The sequence below is a fragment of the Typopeltis vanoorti genome, chromosome 15 (assembly GCF_054136105.1).
Source record: "Typopeltis vanoorti isolate ZY-2024b chromosome 15, IOZ_Tvanoo_1.0, whole genome shotgun sequence".
Classification (NCBI taxonomy): Eukaryota; Metazoa; Arthropoda; class Arachnida; order Uropygi; family Thelyphonidae; genus Typopeltis; species Typopeltis vanoorti.
In genome coordinates this window covers 78,718,783-78,735,569 of record NC_143563.1, presented here as the reverse complement: position 1 = coordinate 78,735,569, position 16,787 = coordinate 78,718,783, and the positions used below count along the sequence as shown (strand labels likewise).

The 16,787-nt window shown below is 35.5% G+C and overlaps 1 protein-coding gene across 3 annotated transcripts in view; it reads right to left on the bottom strand.

The window, feature by feature from the left end:
• LOC150098917 (polyamine-transporting ATPase 13A3-like) overlaps positions 1-16,787 on the bottom strand; it is a 434,948-nt gene that overhangs the window by 46,708 nt on the left and 371,453 nt on the right. For all 3 annotated transcript variants that reach the window (XM_090404645.1, XM_090404644.1, XM_090404646.1), the window contains 2 exons: positions 14,842-14,914; positions 10,478-10,628 (listed from right to left, as the gene is read on the bottom strand). In XM_090404645.1, coding sequence (XP_090260771.1) covers positions 10,478-10,628; positions 14,842-14,914 — 224 coding nt within the window. The remainder of the gene's footprint in view (positions 1-10,477; positions 10,629-14,841; positions 14,915-16,787) is intronic.

Sequence of the window (16,787 nt, the reverse complement as noted above, 5' to 3'; positions counted from 1 at the left end):
CCTCCTTTTCAGTGTCCTCTTTATGAAAACAGGAATGCACCCTTTGAACTTCAGGCCTCTTTCAAGTATTGTCTCCTGAAGCATTGGTCTACCAGTACAATATGCAGCCTTGCAATTCTGGACTTCAAAATATTGCAACTTATTAAATTTAAATAGTTCCTCCACTCAGATTTCTCCAACTTTGTATCCTAGACAAACAACCAAATATACCATGTCAATTTATGTGTATTTTAAAATTTTTTTAAGAAAGACACTGAAGAGTAGCAATAACAGAATTCTGCATGCTAGTAGATACTGTTCTTCAGTCCTAAAAACATAACTTGCTGGTTTAATTCTGACAACCATTTGGCTATTAAACTAATCTGTTATCCATGCTATCTTTTTTAATTTGTACATTACCACCAATGCTTTCAAAAATGACCAAAGATAAAAAAGTTAGTGGACATGATAAGTTGGTGTACAAGCTACAGAGGATGGGAATGGATAGTATACTGGTTAGATGGATTGGAGATTGGCTCTCTGATCGATACCAGCAAGTTGTGTATGACAGAGCAGTGTATCAAAAAAAGGAGGGTAACCAGTGGAATACCCCAGGGTTCTGTTCTTTGGACACCGCTATTTAACTTGTTTGTAAATGGATTGACCTAGGGATCGTCAATTGTTTGCTCATAATGCAAATTTGGGAAGACTTAAAAATAGCATTGCTGACATCTATTCAAATCTTCCTGAAGAGAAGATTTGAATTTGGCTTAGAAAAATGAGTGGGGTTATAGCTTTAATACAAAAAGTGCAAGGTGTTGCATTTTGGAGTGCATAAATATAAGGCTGTGTACTATATTGATGGCATGATATTACAGGAAGTGGATGAGATCTGAGAGTGATGATTGACAGCAGGATGAAGTTAAGAGAACATGTCGCAAGTGTTGCAAAGACTGCACTTGTAGTACCACTGTGATAAGAAAGTAGTTCTGCTACTGTATAAAGCACTGGTCAGACCATGGAACTATTGTGCTCAGATTTGGTCATCTGGGTTTCATCGTGATGTGTAAATGCTGGAGAGGGTCCAGAGATGAATAATTAAGACAAATATCAGGGCTCTGGAATATTGATTGTAGAGAGCAGTTGAAGGAATCTGGATTGCATAGTTTGGTGGATAGAAGGAAAAGAGACGATATGATAGAGATGTTTAAGTTAATGAGGGGATTTTATCAGATTAATCTGGGGGGGGGGGGGTATAAAAAGAGTAGAAGGCAAGAGGGAAAGAACCAGAGACCATCCCTGGAAGTTATTATGTGGGCACCTCCATGGAGTCCGAAGACTCATCGCAGGACACCCAATCTATCATAACCTCTCCTTGAACCCATTAACAGACAAGGCACTCACAACTAACTCTGGCAATCCATTCCACTCATTCACAACTCTCCAAGCAAAAAACCCAGTCCCACACCCATACTTAAGCCACATTTTTATTCAACTCCCTGGGATGACCATTTATTCTGCCCCCCCCCCATCTCTAGCCAAATGTTGAAACATTTCCCCTGCATCAATCCTATAGAACCTTTTAAGCAACTTAAATGTTCCTATCATATCCCCATCTGCATGTATTTTATTTATTTTTTATTTTTTTAAGAAGACACTGAAAAGTAGCAAGAACAGAACTCTGCATGCTAGTAAATGCTGTTCTTCAGTTGGAGGTGATCTGTCTTGGTCATCTATACAGGAGTTAGAAGGAAAAAAAAACTGATGCCAAAAAGTCTATTAGTGGAAGTCACTATTGTACCAACAGGATGTGAGAGAGATGGAAACATGGAAGGGCAGAAGTTCTTCTATGACATAGAAGTTCATGTAAGAATGTGATAAAGAGGGGGGCGGGGGAGTAAATTTTTTATGTAGAAAATTGTGGGTGAATGGATGCATTACTGGAATATGTTGTTAATGTAGGGAGTGCTAAGGATTTTGATTCAATTGAATGAACCTCCCAGTAAATCTCTACTCCATGGAGGGTAAAATAATATCATTATGAGTCTCCTTTATCCAGCATATTTGGTATATAAAATTTCAATAATTTTATAAACAAACTATAAATTCCTGCATTGACCATCCCAGAATCATATACCATCAACCTAATCCTTATTCTAGTTTAGCTTATAATTTGAAACATGTTAGAAGTTTAATGGAGTGAAACAGCATTGGGTAAGGATTAAAAATAATATTTATCTCTTCCATTATTTCATCTCAGTTACAGAGACATCATCAGGAAATACAATATAAAACTTCTAACACACAAATGCAACACAAAATTAAGTGAAACATGTGGATAAAAGACTAGAGTCCTCACTAGGTGGGACTATTGTCACCTGTTGGTAGGTAGCCTAGGATGTAAATTGGGATCTCAAAGTATTAGTGTTTCCCATATTTCGTAAAGTTTTTCTTTTGCAGCCATATTTATTGGAATTAGTTTGATTTTTAAGAGCAGCAGTAGATTCTAAAAAATTTTTCTTCTTAAAAATTTACCATGATGGAGTATAGTGGTCTTTTTCAAACTGATTCTGTGAGCCATATTCAAATCAGCATACTATGCTTTAGTCTGCAAGGCCTGATTGACCATAGTTATGACTGCACATGTATTTCTTCCATGTGAATGTAGATGATTTTCCTGTCTATCCATAGTAGACCAACTTGCAAGAACAAGAAACTCTATGTATACTAGGAACTGAGAAAGAGAGAATTGTCTTTAATGGAGCAGATAAGGGCAGCTAGTTTTAAGTGGGGGCTTGAAAGTTGAGTAAAGATCATATTTTTTCAAGATTCTGGTATTTTTTCTGATGTGCCCAAAACACATAAGATGATGATGATAGCATTACGAAAATCTTTCTGAAGAGAAGGTGGATCAGGAGAAAGGATTGATTATTTTTTTGATACTGTAGGAATTATAGCCATTAGATAAATAAAAAAAAAATAAAAAAAAGTGTGGTGTATATGTATATCTTGTCTGCTGCAAGAGAGGCTTCCTTTACTGGAAGCAAAGGTTAGAGGCTCTGTTGGTTGGTGTTTTCATTATACTGTATTGTTGAGAGGAGGGTGATGGGAAGTTATTATTTCCTGTATACCATTTAGTATACAAGAAAACTACTCATTTTCCAAAAATACCAGAATTCCATGCAGCAAAGGAAAAAAAACCTTTCAGATTGACTTTATCAATATCAGAGGCCTAATATCAGTGATGTGCACCACCAACCTACAGACATTCAACTGGCTTCCTCTGCAACATCTCACTTCAACTGTCTTCATTACATATTCCATGATGGATTTTATAAGAACAGTGGGACCTGTTTATTTTTCAGGTCTGATATCCTATGTGAAATATTATTGGAGCTGGAATTCCCTTTATATGATCTGCTTCAGTGCAAGATTTCCTTACCTCACTTTGCTGCCTTCACTGATCTAACAGTTGATCACATACAGTCCAATTACTCTTATAGTGGGATAATCTTCCTTGGTAATTTCAACATCTACAATTCAGACTGACTTTCCTTCCCCAATTCTATGGAGCAAGCTGGAAATGAAAATGAACTGTTTGCTATCAGTAATCGTTTAACACAAATTGTTCACCAAATCATCATATAATCCTCATCATTCTCCCAACACCTTGGACCTTTTCTTAACCAGTTCTTCCTCCAAATATACTTCTGATGTTAGCTCTCCCCTTGGAAAGTCTGACAGTAACCTTGTTTGTCTCCTTTTCTGTAGATCTTACTTCTCCCAGTCATTCTCAGTCTTGTATCTTGTAGCACTACAACAGTGCCAATTTGGATGACCTTTGGGACTTTTATGCCTGATGGTTTGATTATTGCTTCCACTGTTCTGATCCTAGCACATGCTCTGATCTAATGATAGAAATTTATTCTTGCTGGGGTGAGTGCTTTTATTCCCCACCCCCATTCGAAACTAGCCTTATAACTATCCAATGTGCTATAGTTTAGGGCATAGAAAAGTTCAGAGAAATTCAAGTGGTCACTCTGGATATTTCCAAGGCATTTGATCGAGTTTAACATCATGACCTTCTTACCAAGCTACCATTTAATGGTGTTCCTGCTTCTCTTTGTGAATGGATTACCAGCTTCCTCCCCAGTCATTCACTTCAGATCATGTTGGAAGGTTCTTTAATAAGATTTTTCAATTAGTGCTGTGTATCCCCAGGCTCAGTGCTGTCATTTATACTCTTCCTTCTATGCGTTAATGATCTTCTCTTTTTGACATCCAGTCCAATTTTGCTAATGACAGTACTCTCCGCTCTTCTTTTCATTTTCAAAACCTTGTAGTCTTCAGATAATGTGCCTCAAGATCTTCCTCACCAATGTCCTAAACACTAATCTCCTTGCCATCCTCAAGCAGAATGAGGACAACATGTTGAATTTTAAAGCTACAAAGTGCAATCTCTTTCCAAAAGGAAAGCCCATTTTCTTCTCACAAATTGGGAGCAGTTTTCTCTTCTTGGATTAACTCTCATATCGAATCTATCTTGGCATGAGCACATCATCAGGTCTGTAGCTTCTTCAGTCCCCAAAAAGATTGGTATTCTTTTTCATTCAGTACTTTTTTCATTCTCAACTCCTGACATTTTATAAAGATGAAATCATCCTGCCTTAGAATAGTGTTCCCATGATAGTTCCATGGGTGCTGCTCATTGAATTGGTTGCTAACATCCCTCTATTTTCCTCTAATCATATATATAAACATGGCAGGCTGGTCATTAGATAAAAGTTGGTTTGTAGAATTTGGTTCAATTCCAAATTCTACAAACCAACTTCTCATCCAATGCTTTCATTCTGCACATCTCTGCTCTTTGAAACAGCTTTCCTCACACTGTTTTCCCTAATGATTACAACCTTTGGTCCTCAAAAAAACACACACATGAATAAATTCCTTCCTTTCTTCTTATCACATGTCCACATATGGCACTGTTTATTGTAGGTTTTGGGACCTCTTGTGTGTGAGAGGCGAATATTAAAAAAAAAACATTATGTATAATTGTGGAAAACTTACAGAGATGGTGACAGACTTGCACATATAACTCCTACAAAGGAGATGCCCAAACTTCCTACATTCTGGGCATCCTTTGTTGCTGTACCTGCAAAGAGGAGGCTAGCTTAGTAATTACCATTGCATCATTGGCTGATGCAATGCAGTTGTCATGACATCATTGTTATAAGATGATGTAATCATTAGTATAAAGTGCAGTCTTGTAGGGTGAGTAAGTGTTTATGCGACTTCCTGAGCTACACTCCCATTTACTACTGCATCATAAGTACTACACAAGTGATCCCTGCAGTGTAAATCCAGCAGTAGTGATGCCTTGTACTTGTGTTAATAGTGCAAATAACTTTGTTACATTTGTGGGGAAGAGACATTTGCAAGCCAGAAAAAGGACATCACTCCATTAGTTTAAAAGCATACAGCTTTATTTCAGATGTAAGATCATGGATAAGGTCTGGGCCCCACACATATGCTAGAAATCTTCCAAAGTGGCTGAAAGGTGGTAAAGTGTCGATGCCATTTGCTGTTTTACTATGGATTGGAGGGAACCAAGCACAATCATGCAAATAACTGCTACTTCTGCATGGTACCATCTGTTTTGGAAGGCATCACAAGAAAAAGAGTACCCCAAGTATACCATCTGCTCTCTGACCAGTTCTGCAGGGCAAAAGACTTCCTGTTCTCAACCCTCCAAAGGAATTTTCCATTGATTCAGAGGATGATGATGATGACCAATGTTGGGTCCTCCTGAGCTTTCTGCATTTAATGATAATCCATATGTCAGTCACGGTACATCATCTGTGCCACACATTCTCACACAAGAACTGAATGATCTTGTTCGCAATCTGGAGCTGTCCAAAACAGAGTTAATGGGATCAAGACTTCTATAATGGAATCTTCTCAAGGAAAATGTCTGAGTGACTTTGTTTCGCACTCGTCATGAGCAGCTTGTACCTTACTTCTGAAAGGAAGATGCCCTTGTGTTCTGCTATTATGTAGTTGGCCTGATGAATTCCCTTTGAATGAAACATGACCCACATGAATGGTGACTATTCATAGACTCGTCAAAATTGAGTCTCAAGGCAGTGTTGCTGCATAATGGAAACCAGCTTCCATCCATTCCAGTTGGACACACTGCCTACATGAAAGAAACCTATGACAACCTAAAACAGATGTTGGATTGTCTTCAACACAGCATGTATGGCTGGCATCTCTGTGGTGATGGGTCTGCAGCTGGGATATATAAAGAACTGCTGTTTTTTGTGTGAATGGGACAATCGAGCAAGGACTTTGCACTATGTGAAGAGAGACTGGACTGCGAGGAAATCTCTGAAGGTCCAAGAGAAGAATGTGCAACACCCAGAACTGGCAGAAATGCACAAAATTCTACTACTGCCCCTACACATCAAACGTGATCTGGTAAAAAAAAATAAATAAAATAAAATAAAAACTTAGTAAAAGCCATGGACCAAACTGAATCAACTTTCAATTACTTGGCTGACAAATTCCCTCGACTCAGCAAAACGAAAATTAAAGGAGGAGTTTTTTTGATCCTCAGATCTCAGAGCTCTTTATTGACGAGATGTTCTACAACCTGCTACAGATGGATGAGATAAAAGCTTGGGAAGCATTTTGTCTAGTGTCAGCTAACTTCCTCTGAAATTTCAGGACATAAAACTACAAGGAACTGGTTGAGGACTTGTCTCTATATCACAAAATGGCTGCAATATGTCCTTAAAAATACACTTGCTCCATTCCCACTTGGATTTCTTCCCTGACAACTGCAGCATGGTTAGTGATGAGCACGGTGAATGTTTCCATCAGGAAATTGCAAAATGGAGAAACAATTCCAGGGAAAGTGGTTCCCATGTTTACTCACTACTGTTGGACACTTGCTAGAGATGATCCTGAGCAGCTATACAAGAGATAGGCAAAGCAATGTCACACATAAAAGTGAACATTTACCAGTATATGTGAAAAGTACATATTACTCTATTATATAAGAAACTATTGTGAATCTCTCACAAACCACAGCCAATTTTCATTATCATATTCAGCACCTTGAAATCTATAAGAAATGACCAATTAATCTGGGGCATGGCTTTTGTAAAATTTTGTTGTCCATTGTTACCTTTCAGCTTCTGAAAAGCTGCTTAGCTCATCATAGTACAATGTATCATACGTTAAGAAATTAGAGTATCTAATAAAGTGTCTAATATACATATTATTCTTACACAGGTATCTACATAGAGTCAGAAGACTCATCGTGGGAGATCCATTATTCACTGATGAAACACACGCAGCCACTTGTGGTAACCCATTCACTACACTCCAAGCAAAAAATCTAGTTTGAATGCCCTTGCTAACCACACTCTTGCATAACTTCCACTGGTGACCCCCTTGTTCACTCCTTTCTTGCCATGTACTGAAAAATGTCTTCACTGTTAATCCTATAAAACCCCTTTAATAACTTTAAATATTTCTATCAAGTCTCTTCTTTTTCCCTATTAGAGAGCATTCCACAGACCTACCATGATCTTTGTCACTCTCTCTCTGAATCCACTCCACTTCTTCATCCCCCACTGGGAGTCCAGATTGGATTTCATGGGGGATGAAGATCTGGGAGTCTACACAAAAATCTGGGAGTCTAGATCTGTGTGTAGTAGTCCAGATGTGGCCTTATATAGTAGAACAATAACCTCTTTATCCCTGTTTTGGTTACCTTTGCAATATGCTCTCTAAACTTCAACTCCCAGTCCACAATCACATCCAAGTCTCTGGTCACATCAGTTTCCTGAAGTTCAGTTCCATGAATATAGTATACAGCTTCTGATTTGCCTTCCTGCAGGATTTCTTCATCACCTTCATTTACCACTATCAGACAACTGAATATTTCCTGTCAAATTATTTCCTATATCACTGATATACAAAGTAAACAACAAAGGACCAAATCCTGAACCTTGTGGTACACAGCTGGTCACTTGCCTTCTCCTGGACTCAACTCCTCCATAAACCATCTTTGATATCTGTCCATCAGTAACAATCCAATCCAGATCACCAGATTCATATACATCCCCATTTGCTCCAATTTATGCAATATAGTTTTATGTGGAATTATATCAAATGTTTTGCAAAATAGCAATATCACTGAGTAGCCATTTTCCTTGTCCAACTCCAATGTCACTTGATTATAAAAAGTGAGCAAATTACTAAGACAAGACCTGCCTTTCACAAAACCATGTTGGAATTTATAGAATATCATATTCCTGTTCATCCAGTCCTGAATTCTGTCTTTCATCAATTTCTCCAATACCTTACCACCACTCCTGAGATGCTAATTGGCCTATAATTTGCTACTTTGCTCTTGGAGACTCCTTTATGCAATGGGACTATTTTGTCTTCTTTCCATTTCATTGGCACCTTCCCACTACTGAGGCTTAAATTAAACAGCTTGGTCAGAGCAGCTGATAATTCCCTTGCATATTCTCGTAATATGCTGGCCAATATGCCATCTAATCCCATGGCTGTGTTCGTTTACTGAGATTCTGCAATATTTTAATCACCTCCATTTCTTCGACCACTATTTTCCTATCAGTCAATGTCACATCTGTCATTGCAATATCATTACCTAGATCGTATACTCCTGCAAAATGCTCACTCAGTAATTCAACTATTTGATCTGATTTTGTTACCTCCCCACCATCAGCACTTTTGAAAGTCACCCTTCCATAATCATTCCTCCTTTTGTTCGCCACATAGTGAAAGAACTTTTTAGGATTTCTTTTGATCTCATCAGCTAGCTTTCTCTCATAATTAGCTTTAGCCCTCCTTACCATACCCTTTTTCTTTATGTGTAATTCCTGCTTAATGAAGATATTCATCCATTTAACTCCCATCTGATTTATCCTTCTGACTCTAGGTATACATTCAGATACTGCTTTCTTCAAATTCTTATGTCATGGCTCTGCTGAAAGCCAACTCCTTAGCTTGTCATAATCACCTACTTTGTAATTCTCTTCTTAATAAAAAATTCTGCATGTCTGGTAATTTCCCAAGTCAAGAGTACACAATCACTTTTTCCAAGCAGAGGCAGCATAGCTAGATTGGTTAGGGTTAAGTTCTCATGCAACTATCAGATCCAGCACTCTTGAATGTTGTGTCCCCTCCATTACATGCTGCCTCAGGTAGTTATAGGTAGTTATCTCTCAGCAGTTGTATAAATTCCATTTCCTTCCTTGCCTGTGACCATTCCTCCTCCCAGTCTATGTCCTCATCGTTGAAATCTGCCATAATAATTACTCATCCTGTACTCATCATGCTAATTTCCAAGTGCATGTTGTCTGCATTCTCTCTTATGTCCCCTAGATTATAGCAGCAACCAATTACATATTTAGTCCTGTTGGCCTCTATCTCACACCAGATGGCTCCAAATGAGCTGCCCTCTAAATCCCTTTCTCTGTGATGTACCTCTACATTTTTTGGCTTTAATTCCTCAGCTATCATTAGCAACCCCTCCCCATCCTATTCTTTTTGTTCTCTCTGAAGACAATCTATTCCTATGACCATATTATTGTCAGTCAACCACATCTCAATAATGCCCATAACTTTTGGCCAAGTTGTGCTAACCAATGCCAAAAACTCCTCAACCTTATTTCGAATACTTTTGGCATTAATATACATAAACTGCAATACCCCCCCCTTTCATCCCACAACCTCCCTTACACTTTGTGTTACTTAACACAAAGTGTAAGGGAGGCTACATTTTGCATCATATAATCACACTCCCATTTACTTACCTCAATATATTGCACCCCTCCTCGATGTACAACTTGCATCCCCCCCCTTCCTCAATATACTGAGGAATATCATAAAATGGAGGAAGAAGAAGACAAAAAAAAAAAGGAACCAATCTTGGAATAAAGCTGCAGCATTTAAGAGAATTAGGATTTGATTTTTGATATGAAGAGTGACTTGATGAGTGAAATGCACTGTTTAAGGGTGCAGAGAAGAGCAACGCTCAATGAATTTAAGGAAGATATGGCAATTATAGCAAAAGTGACCAACCTATAACTTAGGTGACTTTATGGAAGTCAAGTATCAATATTAAGAATAATGTCATATAATTTATCTGATCATAAATGAATCATTTTTTGAATGGTATTACAAGTCTTTTAAGAATGTATATTTGTTAAGCACTTTAAATCATTCAGTCTCAAAACTATTAAATTGTTCAACTTTTTAAAACTATTGCTGATCTAGATATACTCTGACAAGAATTTATCTTTAATGAATGATTTCATTAAATGCTAATTAGAAAAATTAAATTCACAATAAGTTGCTGTCATTTTCATCTTTTTTTGAAAGGTAATACCAACACATCATGCAAAATTCTATTGGCTTAAAGTCAATTAGATACAGAAGAAAAAAAAAATTACTTTACCATGGCTGTATAACACAATAATAACGAGCTAAAATGCACACACCAATCTGAAATATAATGAAGGAGAACATAGACAACTGAGGCAGGAAGCTTAGAATGCTGCGAATGGGTGGGCGTTTTACTAGCACAGGATATGCAGCAGTTCTACCAACTAGTCAATAAAAATAAAACTTCATTAACAATTTTATTTAAAGTTTATATCAGAGATAATTACACTATATTGTCTTTAAATAAACTGATTAATTTCAATATTAAAATCAAGTATGCTAATAAATGAGCAAGAATACATAAGTTATATATGTAAACTTAGGGACACACATTAAAATAAAGTAAATGGAGTAGGTCTATGAGAAAGGAGTCATCCACTGAGCAGACTGTTCTCTTCTAGATAACACCTAACATTTTTGGTGATGTTTTTAATATTCCATTCTAAATATAACAATGATATGCTGAGGTTAGGTAAATTTGAAATTTATATGATGTTTGCAGTCAGTAATGGTGGCAAGTCAAAAGAAGATAAAAACGGTGATTAGAGGTAAGAACACTGAACAAGTAAAATCAATCATATTCCTTAAAGGAAATATTGAAGAAAATGGAAGATGAAAACACAAAGAATTGTATGGTGAAAGAAATATTAAAGAAGAAGAGATCGTAAGTAAGATAAGTTTAGACATAGGAAAAAGATTTATAAAAACATTTGTTTGGAATGCGGTTACGGGATTTAGACTATTTCAGAAGAAGACTGGGAAAAAAATTGAAGCATTTGAAATGTACTGTTGAATAGAGTATTACTAGGAATAAATTGGTGAGAAAGAATAACTAATGTAGAATTCTTGTATGAAATAAAAGATAACCAAGTATTGAAGAAAACTCACAAGAAGGAAGATGAAATTCTTGGGATGTGTAATTCTATGATTGTAAACATCACAGAAGGGAAGATATTAGGGAAAAGAAGAAGAAGAGGATGAATCTAGTATACATTATTAGAGAATGATCTTCAATTAACTGGAAAACATTATAAGCTAATGAAGTGAAAAGTCAAAAATAGGGAGAGTTGGAAGAAGGAACTCATCATAGCAATAGGGACTGTCCCTTAGAATGGTGATGAGAAGTTAAATAAATAAGGAGCAGTCCTGAACAGAAGAAGACATTATTTTTTGGAGACTGAGGAAGCTAAGCACATGATATATCTGTGCCAGAAGAGGTCAGAAGTGCAAGTCAGCAGGTGACGTTTACATAAACATCAAGTTTTATGGACATAGCTGGAAAGATACCTTCTGGACCAAAAAATCTGGACCAAACTATTAAGGATTCTTTGGTTATCTTTCTCATCAGAGGCATGCAGTGAACTGTAAGGAATCATCAGAAGGCTTAATTCCCATTTGAAAAGTAAGCAAGTTTCTTGAATTAAAGCTGTAATTGGATGTTTTTAACTGGTGTTGTGAGTTGCAGTGTAGATTGAGTGAATATAATCCAGTATTATCTATGGTAATGATGCAAATTTATTCAATGAACATATGTACATAATCTATGTTTATACAAATGTAAATTAGTAATAATAGTATTTACTCTTGCACACTTTTATTCGATTTAAAATGTATTTAAAAAAAAAAAATTATAATACATGTGATTGTCTAACAACAAAATTATATGTAATTTTACTTAAAAGCTGGATAATAAAAAAAAAGCTTTTTTTAATGAATTTTATAATTATTTTATAATCATTGGAAGGCATCTTACTCCACTATATACAACTCACCATCTCTTCCACTTAATCCAGTATTTTTTGTAAACTGCATGTGTTCTCATGGCCAATTTGCTTGTACACAAGATGAAAAACTCAAATTTCTGAGGAACCCCCCCACTACCTACCTCTGAATAAGATCAGCTAATTCACCTTCAACTGAAAATACCCATATAAAGATTCTGCTCATTATAATTTGTATTTGAATTTTATTTGAATCAAGAAATACATGTGCAAGTGTATTTCTTGCACATGTATTTCTAATATATAATATACAATCTAATTTAATTGCACTGCACTGTCAGCATCAAGCTTTTGCCATGTCTTTAACTCAGGCTTCTTCATTTACTTGTATATTTTTTCATCCTACTGTATCTAGAGTACTGATATTTTCACAGAATGTATACCCTGACAAAATTATTACTCAATTTTGTTCTTGCTATTGCTACATTTGTTGCTTTCTAATCATGTGCTGAGATTATTTCACTCCAGTAAAATAAACTGTTATGATTTCAGTTTGCCTATTCAGACAACCTTCTTGCTATCATTATTTTCCATTTTCATGAGATACTTATACACTATGAAATTAATTCTGCCATCTCCCAGTTTTAGACATGGACATTCATTGAAGAAAGGTAATGATCCTTTATGTTTGGTTTTCATAGTAAAGGCCAACCAGGCTGGCCTGTTTTGCCAAATGATTAAGATACCTTCTCTTCAACCTACCAACTGGGGTTTGAATGTTGCCATGGATGTAGATGTTTGAGACTATCTTTACGTGGTAAATTAATTTCATCACTTAGCGAGAGACCACCATCCTGCTTATTAGAGACCTGAAGTGACTTGAAAAGATTCCAAATTTGATCTCCAGAGAAGAGTTTCATATTGGGTAAAATAAATAAACAAAAAATATAATTAAATAAAAAAAATCCTTAGCCCATCCACAGTACTAGTACAAGTTTACAATCTTTTGTAGGTAGGAGTCACATAAAGACTGTATGATTGGGTATATCCTCCTCAGATGTGCCATGTTTATGGATGGGAAACTTGCCACCAGCAAACATCTCACATAATCTTTGATATTTTTGGTGGGTTACAAGTTCTTCAAACTTTTTTGCACATATATATGTGTAGGTTTGCAAGTAATGAAAACAGAACTTCCCATCTTCATGAGTTCTTTCTTGTTTATAGAGCTGACCACACCATGACACTTGCAGTAGCATGATATAATACACAGAAAGTTTCCATCATACACTTCAATGATTTAGACCTATTATGGCCTGAAACTATTGGCAATTCTCTTCAATGAACAACCTGGTCTCCTTTTTCTTGATGGTTTATAATCTGTCTTTTATTTTGCAGTGAACTGTTTTCCTCAATAAATTGTGGATTTCTAGTAAATTTCATTTTTGATTTAAATATGGATTTTCAGTATGGATGTTTCAGTATTTTCAGTGAGTTGCTTTTACAATGATGGTTTTTTATAAATTGTTTTTGTGAATTTTTTACATATCACTTAATTATCTCTGCAAACATGCATATAGGTCTTTAATTTGAAATGTCAATTGTAAGCTTTTTATTAAACAAGAAAGTCAAACCTCAGTTAATTCTTATGAAATGCATTATGTGATCTCATCTAATTTGCCACCTTACTTAATATCTGAGATCCAAAACATATCTGGTTCAACTGTCCCTGCCAATACAGTGTATTTGTTGAAAGTTTTTCCACTTGGTTATACTATAAATTAAAGATGCCAAGAAATTATATTCTTGGTTTAATCCTTTATCCAAGTGTAAGCAAACAAAGTTTGCATATGAAGTAACTCCACAACTGGTCAACTCATCTATAGAGGCTAATGCCTTCACATCATTTGCCTTAGTATTCCATAATGGAAACCACATATCCTTATAGGATAATGCAGAAATATGACTTCTGCATTACTTCAACCTTGGTATCACTTTTGAGTCTGGCCCCCACTGATGACACCTCAATAAAGATCGAAACCGGTCTGGGTAGTGATCCCCTCCCCTGCCATAACACACAGCATTATGGGATACTAAGGCAAGTGATGTGAAGTCATTAGCCTCTATATACGAGTTGCCCAGTTGTGAAGCTAATTCATGCCCAAGAATATAACTTCTAACCAAGAATATAATTTCTTGGCATCTTTAATTTACAATACGGTGAATCTTTAATAATGAAATGAGTAATAAATGAATATACTTATTACTAAGCTTGAAGTATTCAAATATTGCTTTATATTTATAAAACTGAAATTCTGATATGTGATAGCATGTTGCCTTCAATGTGCCACTTTAATCAAAAGACACATTCCAAGAGCGGAATCCTGTATACTTTGATGAATGCATACAACATGCCATACTTCCCTCTAGAGATCACATTGATTATAGCAAAGGCAGCATGCAATAAAGATGGGCAAACTCCTAAATCACAATGCTACCACATATGAAAAAAAAAAAAAAAATTGGTTCATAATATCAAGCAATCTTTTGCATGCTTTAGCTTAGTAGTAAATACAAATCTTGTAATTGATTTCTTTAGGATTCTTATTACTAAGCAATTCTTCAAGGGTGCAAAACATTTTAATTATCTACTTACATAATATAGGAGGTAAGAGATTCAAAATAATGTCGATTAAAACATATGCACCATCTGAAGGTTTCTGGCCATCCTACGGAAAAGAAAATTGCATATCCTTTATACAGAAAATGATAGTAATTAAAATTTATTTTACTAACTTTGTTAAAAGTTTAATACTTAAACTTTTGCAATAACTAAAGTCATATACAGGCATCCTCAGTCATACAACATTAGGGTCCAGATAACCATCATATAGCAAATCACAGTCTCCCTCCCCACCCTTCCCATAGATACACACACTTGTAGATGCATGTAGTAGTTTAATAACCTTCTTAAGCAGTTAGTTATGCAAATGAAAAATTTAGAATAATTTTTTCAAATGAAAAATTTATTGTGAATAGGCTTAGGGAAACATGCAAACTAGTTTGTTCATCAATCTACACCGATCTACATCTCACTGCTGAAATGGAAAAGCTTTCCATTTCAGCAATGAGATGGTTGTATTTATTGATAATTGTAGTATTAACTATTGTCTTTGTTTGTAAATACTTGTTACAATAAGTTTAGCCCAAGATTTATCACAGTGTTCGGATGCACCATTATCACTAAATTTAATATCTGATGTAATAGGTAAACACATCTTCTTTTCACTGGAAAAGAAGATGTGTTTTATATTCAGAGCACACCATTGCTCTGAATATTATCTGCTATTATTTGTTGCAACAATAAAATAAAATAATAGCAATGAATAGTTTTATAATTCACAGCAAAAATCAAAACACAGATGTAGCAAGCAACCACTTCATAAACAAACAATTCATGAAAACCGCTCATCAGTTGATTCACACGAGTGTCATATGAGTGAATGCAGTATCATATAAATGGGCACTGGTCATAATTGAAAGGCATCATAAGGAGGGAGTATTACAGTAATATAAAAAAATTATTAACTACAGTAGATAAACAATATAATAACCACATTACAAAAAAGTATACAAGAACCAAAAATTCATGATGTAACCAGGACATATGAAAGCATAAGGAGAACAAATGAATAATATGATTATATTGGTTGGAATGAATGATCTGAAAGATCACATATAAGGTATAGGATATGGCAGGGTTTCTCAAACTGTGTTCCACGAGAAGTTTCCTGGAATTTGTCATTTTAGTTTTCTAAACATTTTTCATGAATAAATATTTTATAGTGGAAATATTCTGAGGAGAATAATATTTGTGAATATGTCGAAAAACTCAGACCCAGATCGCCTAATAAAATCTGTCTATCGATAATTTTCACACATCGAAACCTTTCAATATTTGGGAAAGGGAATACCGCCATTTATGACCAGTCATAAAAATTGCCCGCAAGCCGATTACAACAATGGGCAGCGTATCTTCTGTTCTCAAAACTGAACGAAATAGCATCTGTATTGCAAATTTTAGTGACCCATCAGCAAGGAAGTACAAAGAAAACTTTTCCACTGAAATTGAAGATCAAGGTAGTCTGTATCCAGTTTTCTCAAATCTAGTAATACTGAATACTTTTTTTGCAAATTCGTATTGCAGCGTGTAAATGCTTGTTATGAAACTGGAGTGCTGTGATTTTTTAAAAGTAATAAGAATACAGATTTAAATTTTAATATGAATAAGAGACAAGGGACTTTGTTTAATTTTGGTGTTAAGAAATCTCTTATTGAAGGTGTTTGTGCAACAGATAGTGAGTCATCCACCTCCAGCCTACAAAGCGATCTCCAGGATGTACAAAAGGAGGGGAAAACTACCAGCACAAGGAGAAAAAGTCTGCATTCACTCGTAAGTACTTATAATAATATTATAAATTTTTGGTGATCAGAATGGTGTATGTCAATGAAAATCAGCACAAATTAATTTAATGATGGTTTAATTGATGTTTAATTAATTATTAATTAATAATAAAATCAGTTAAATTACCAATTAATTAT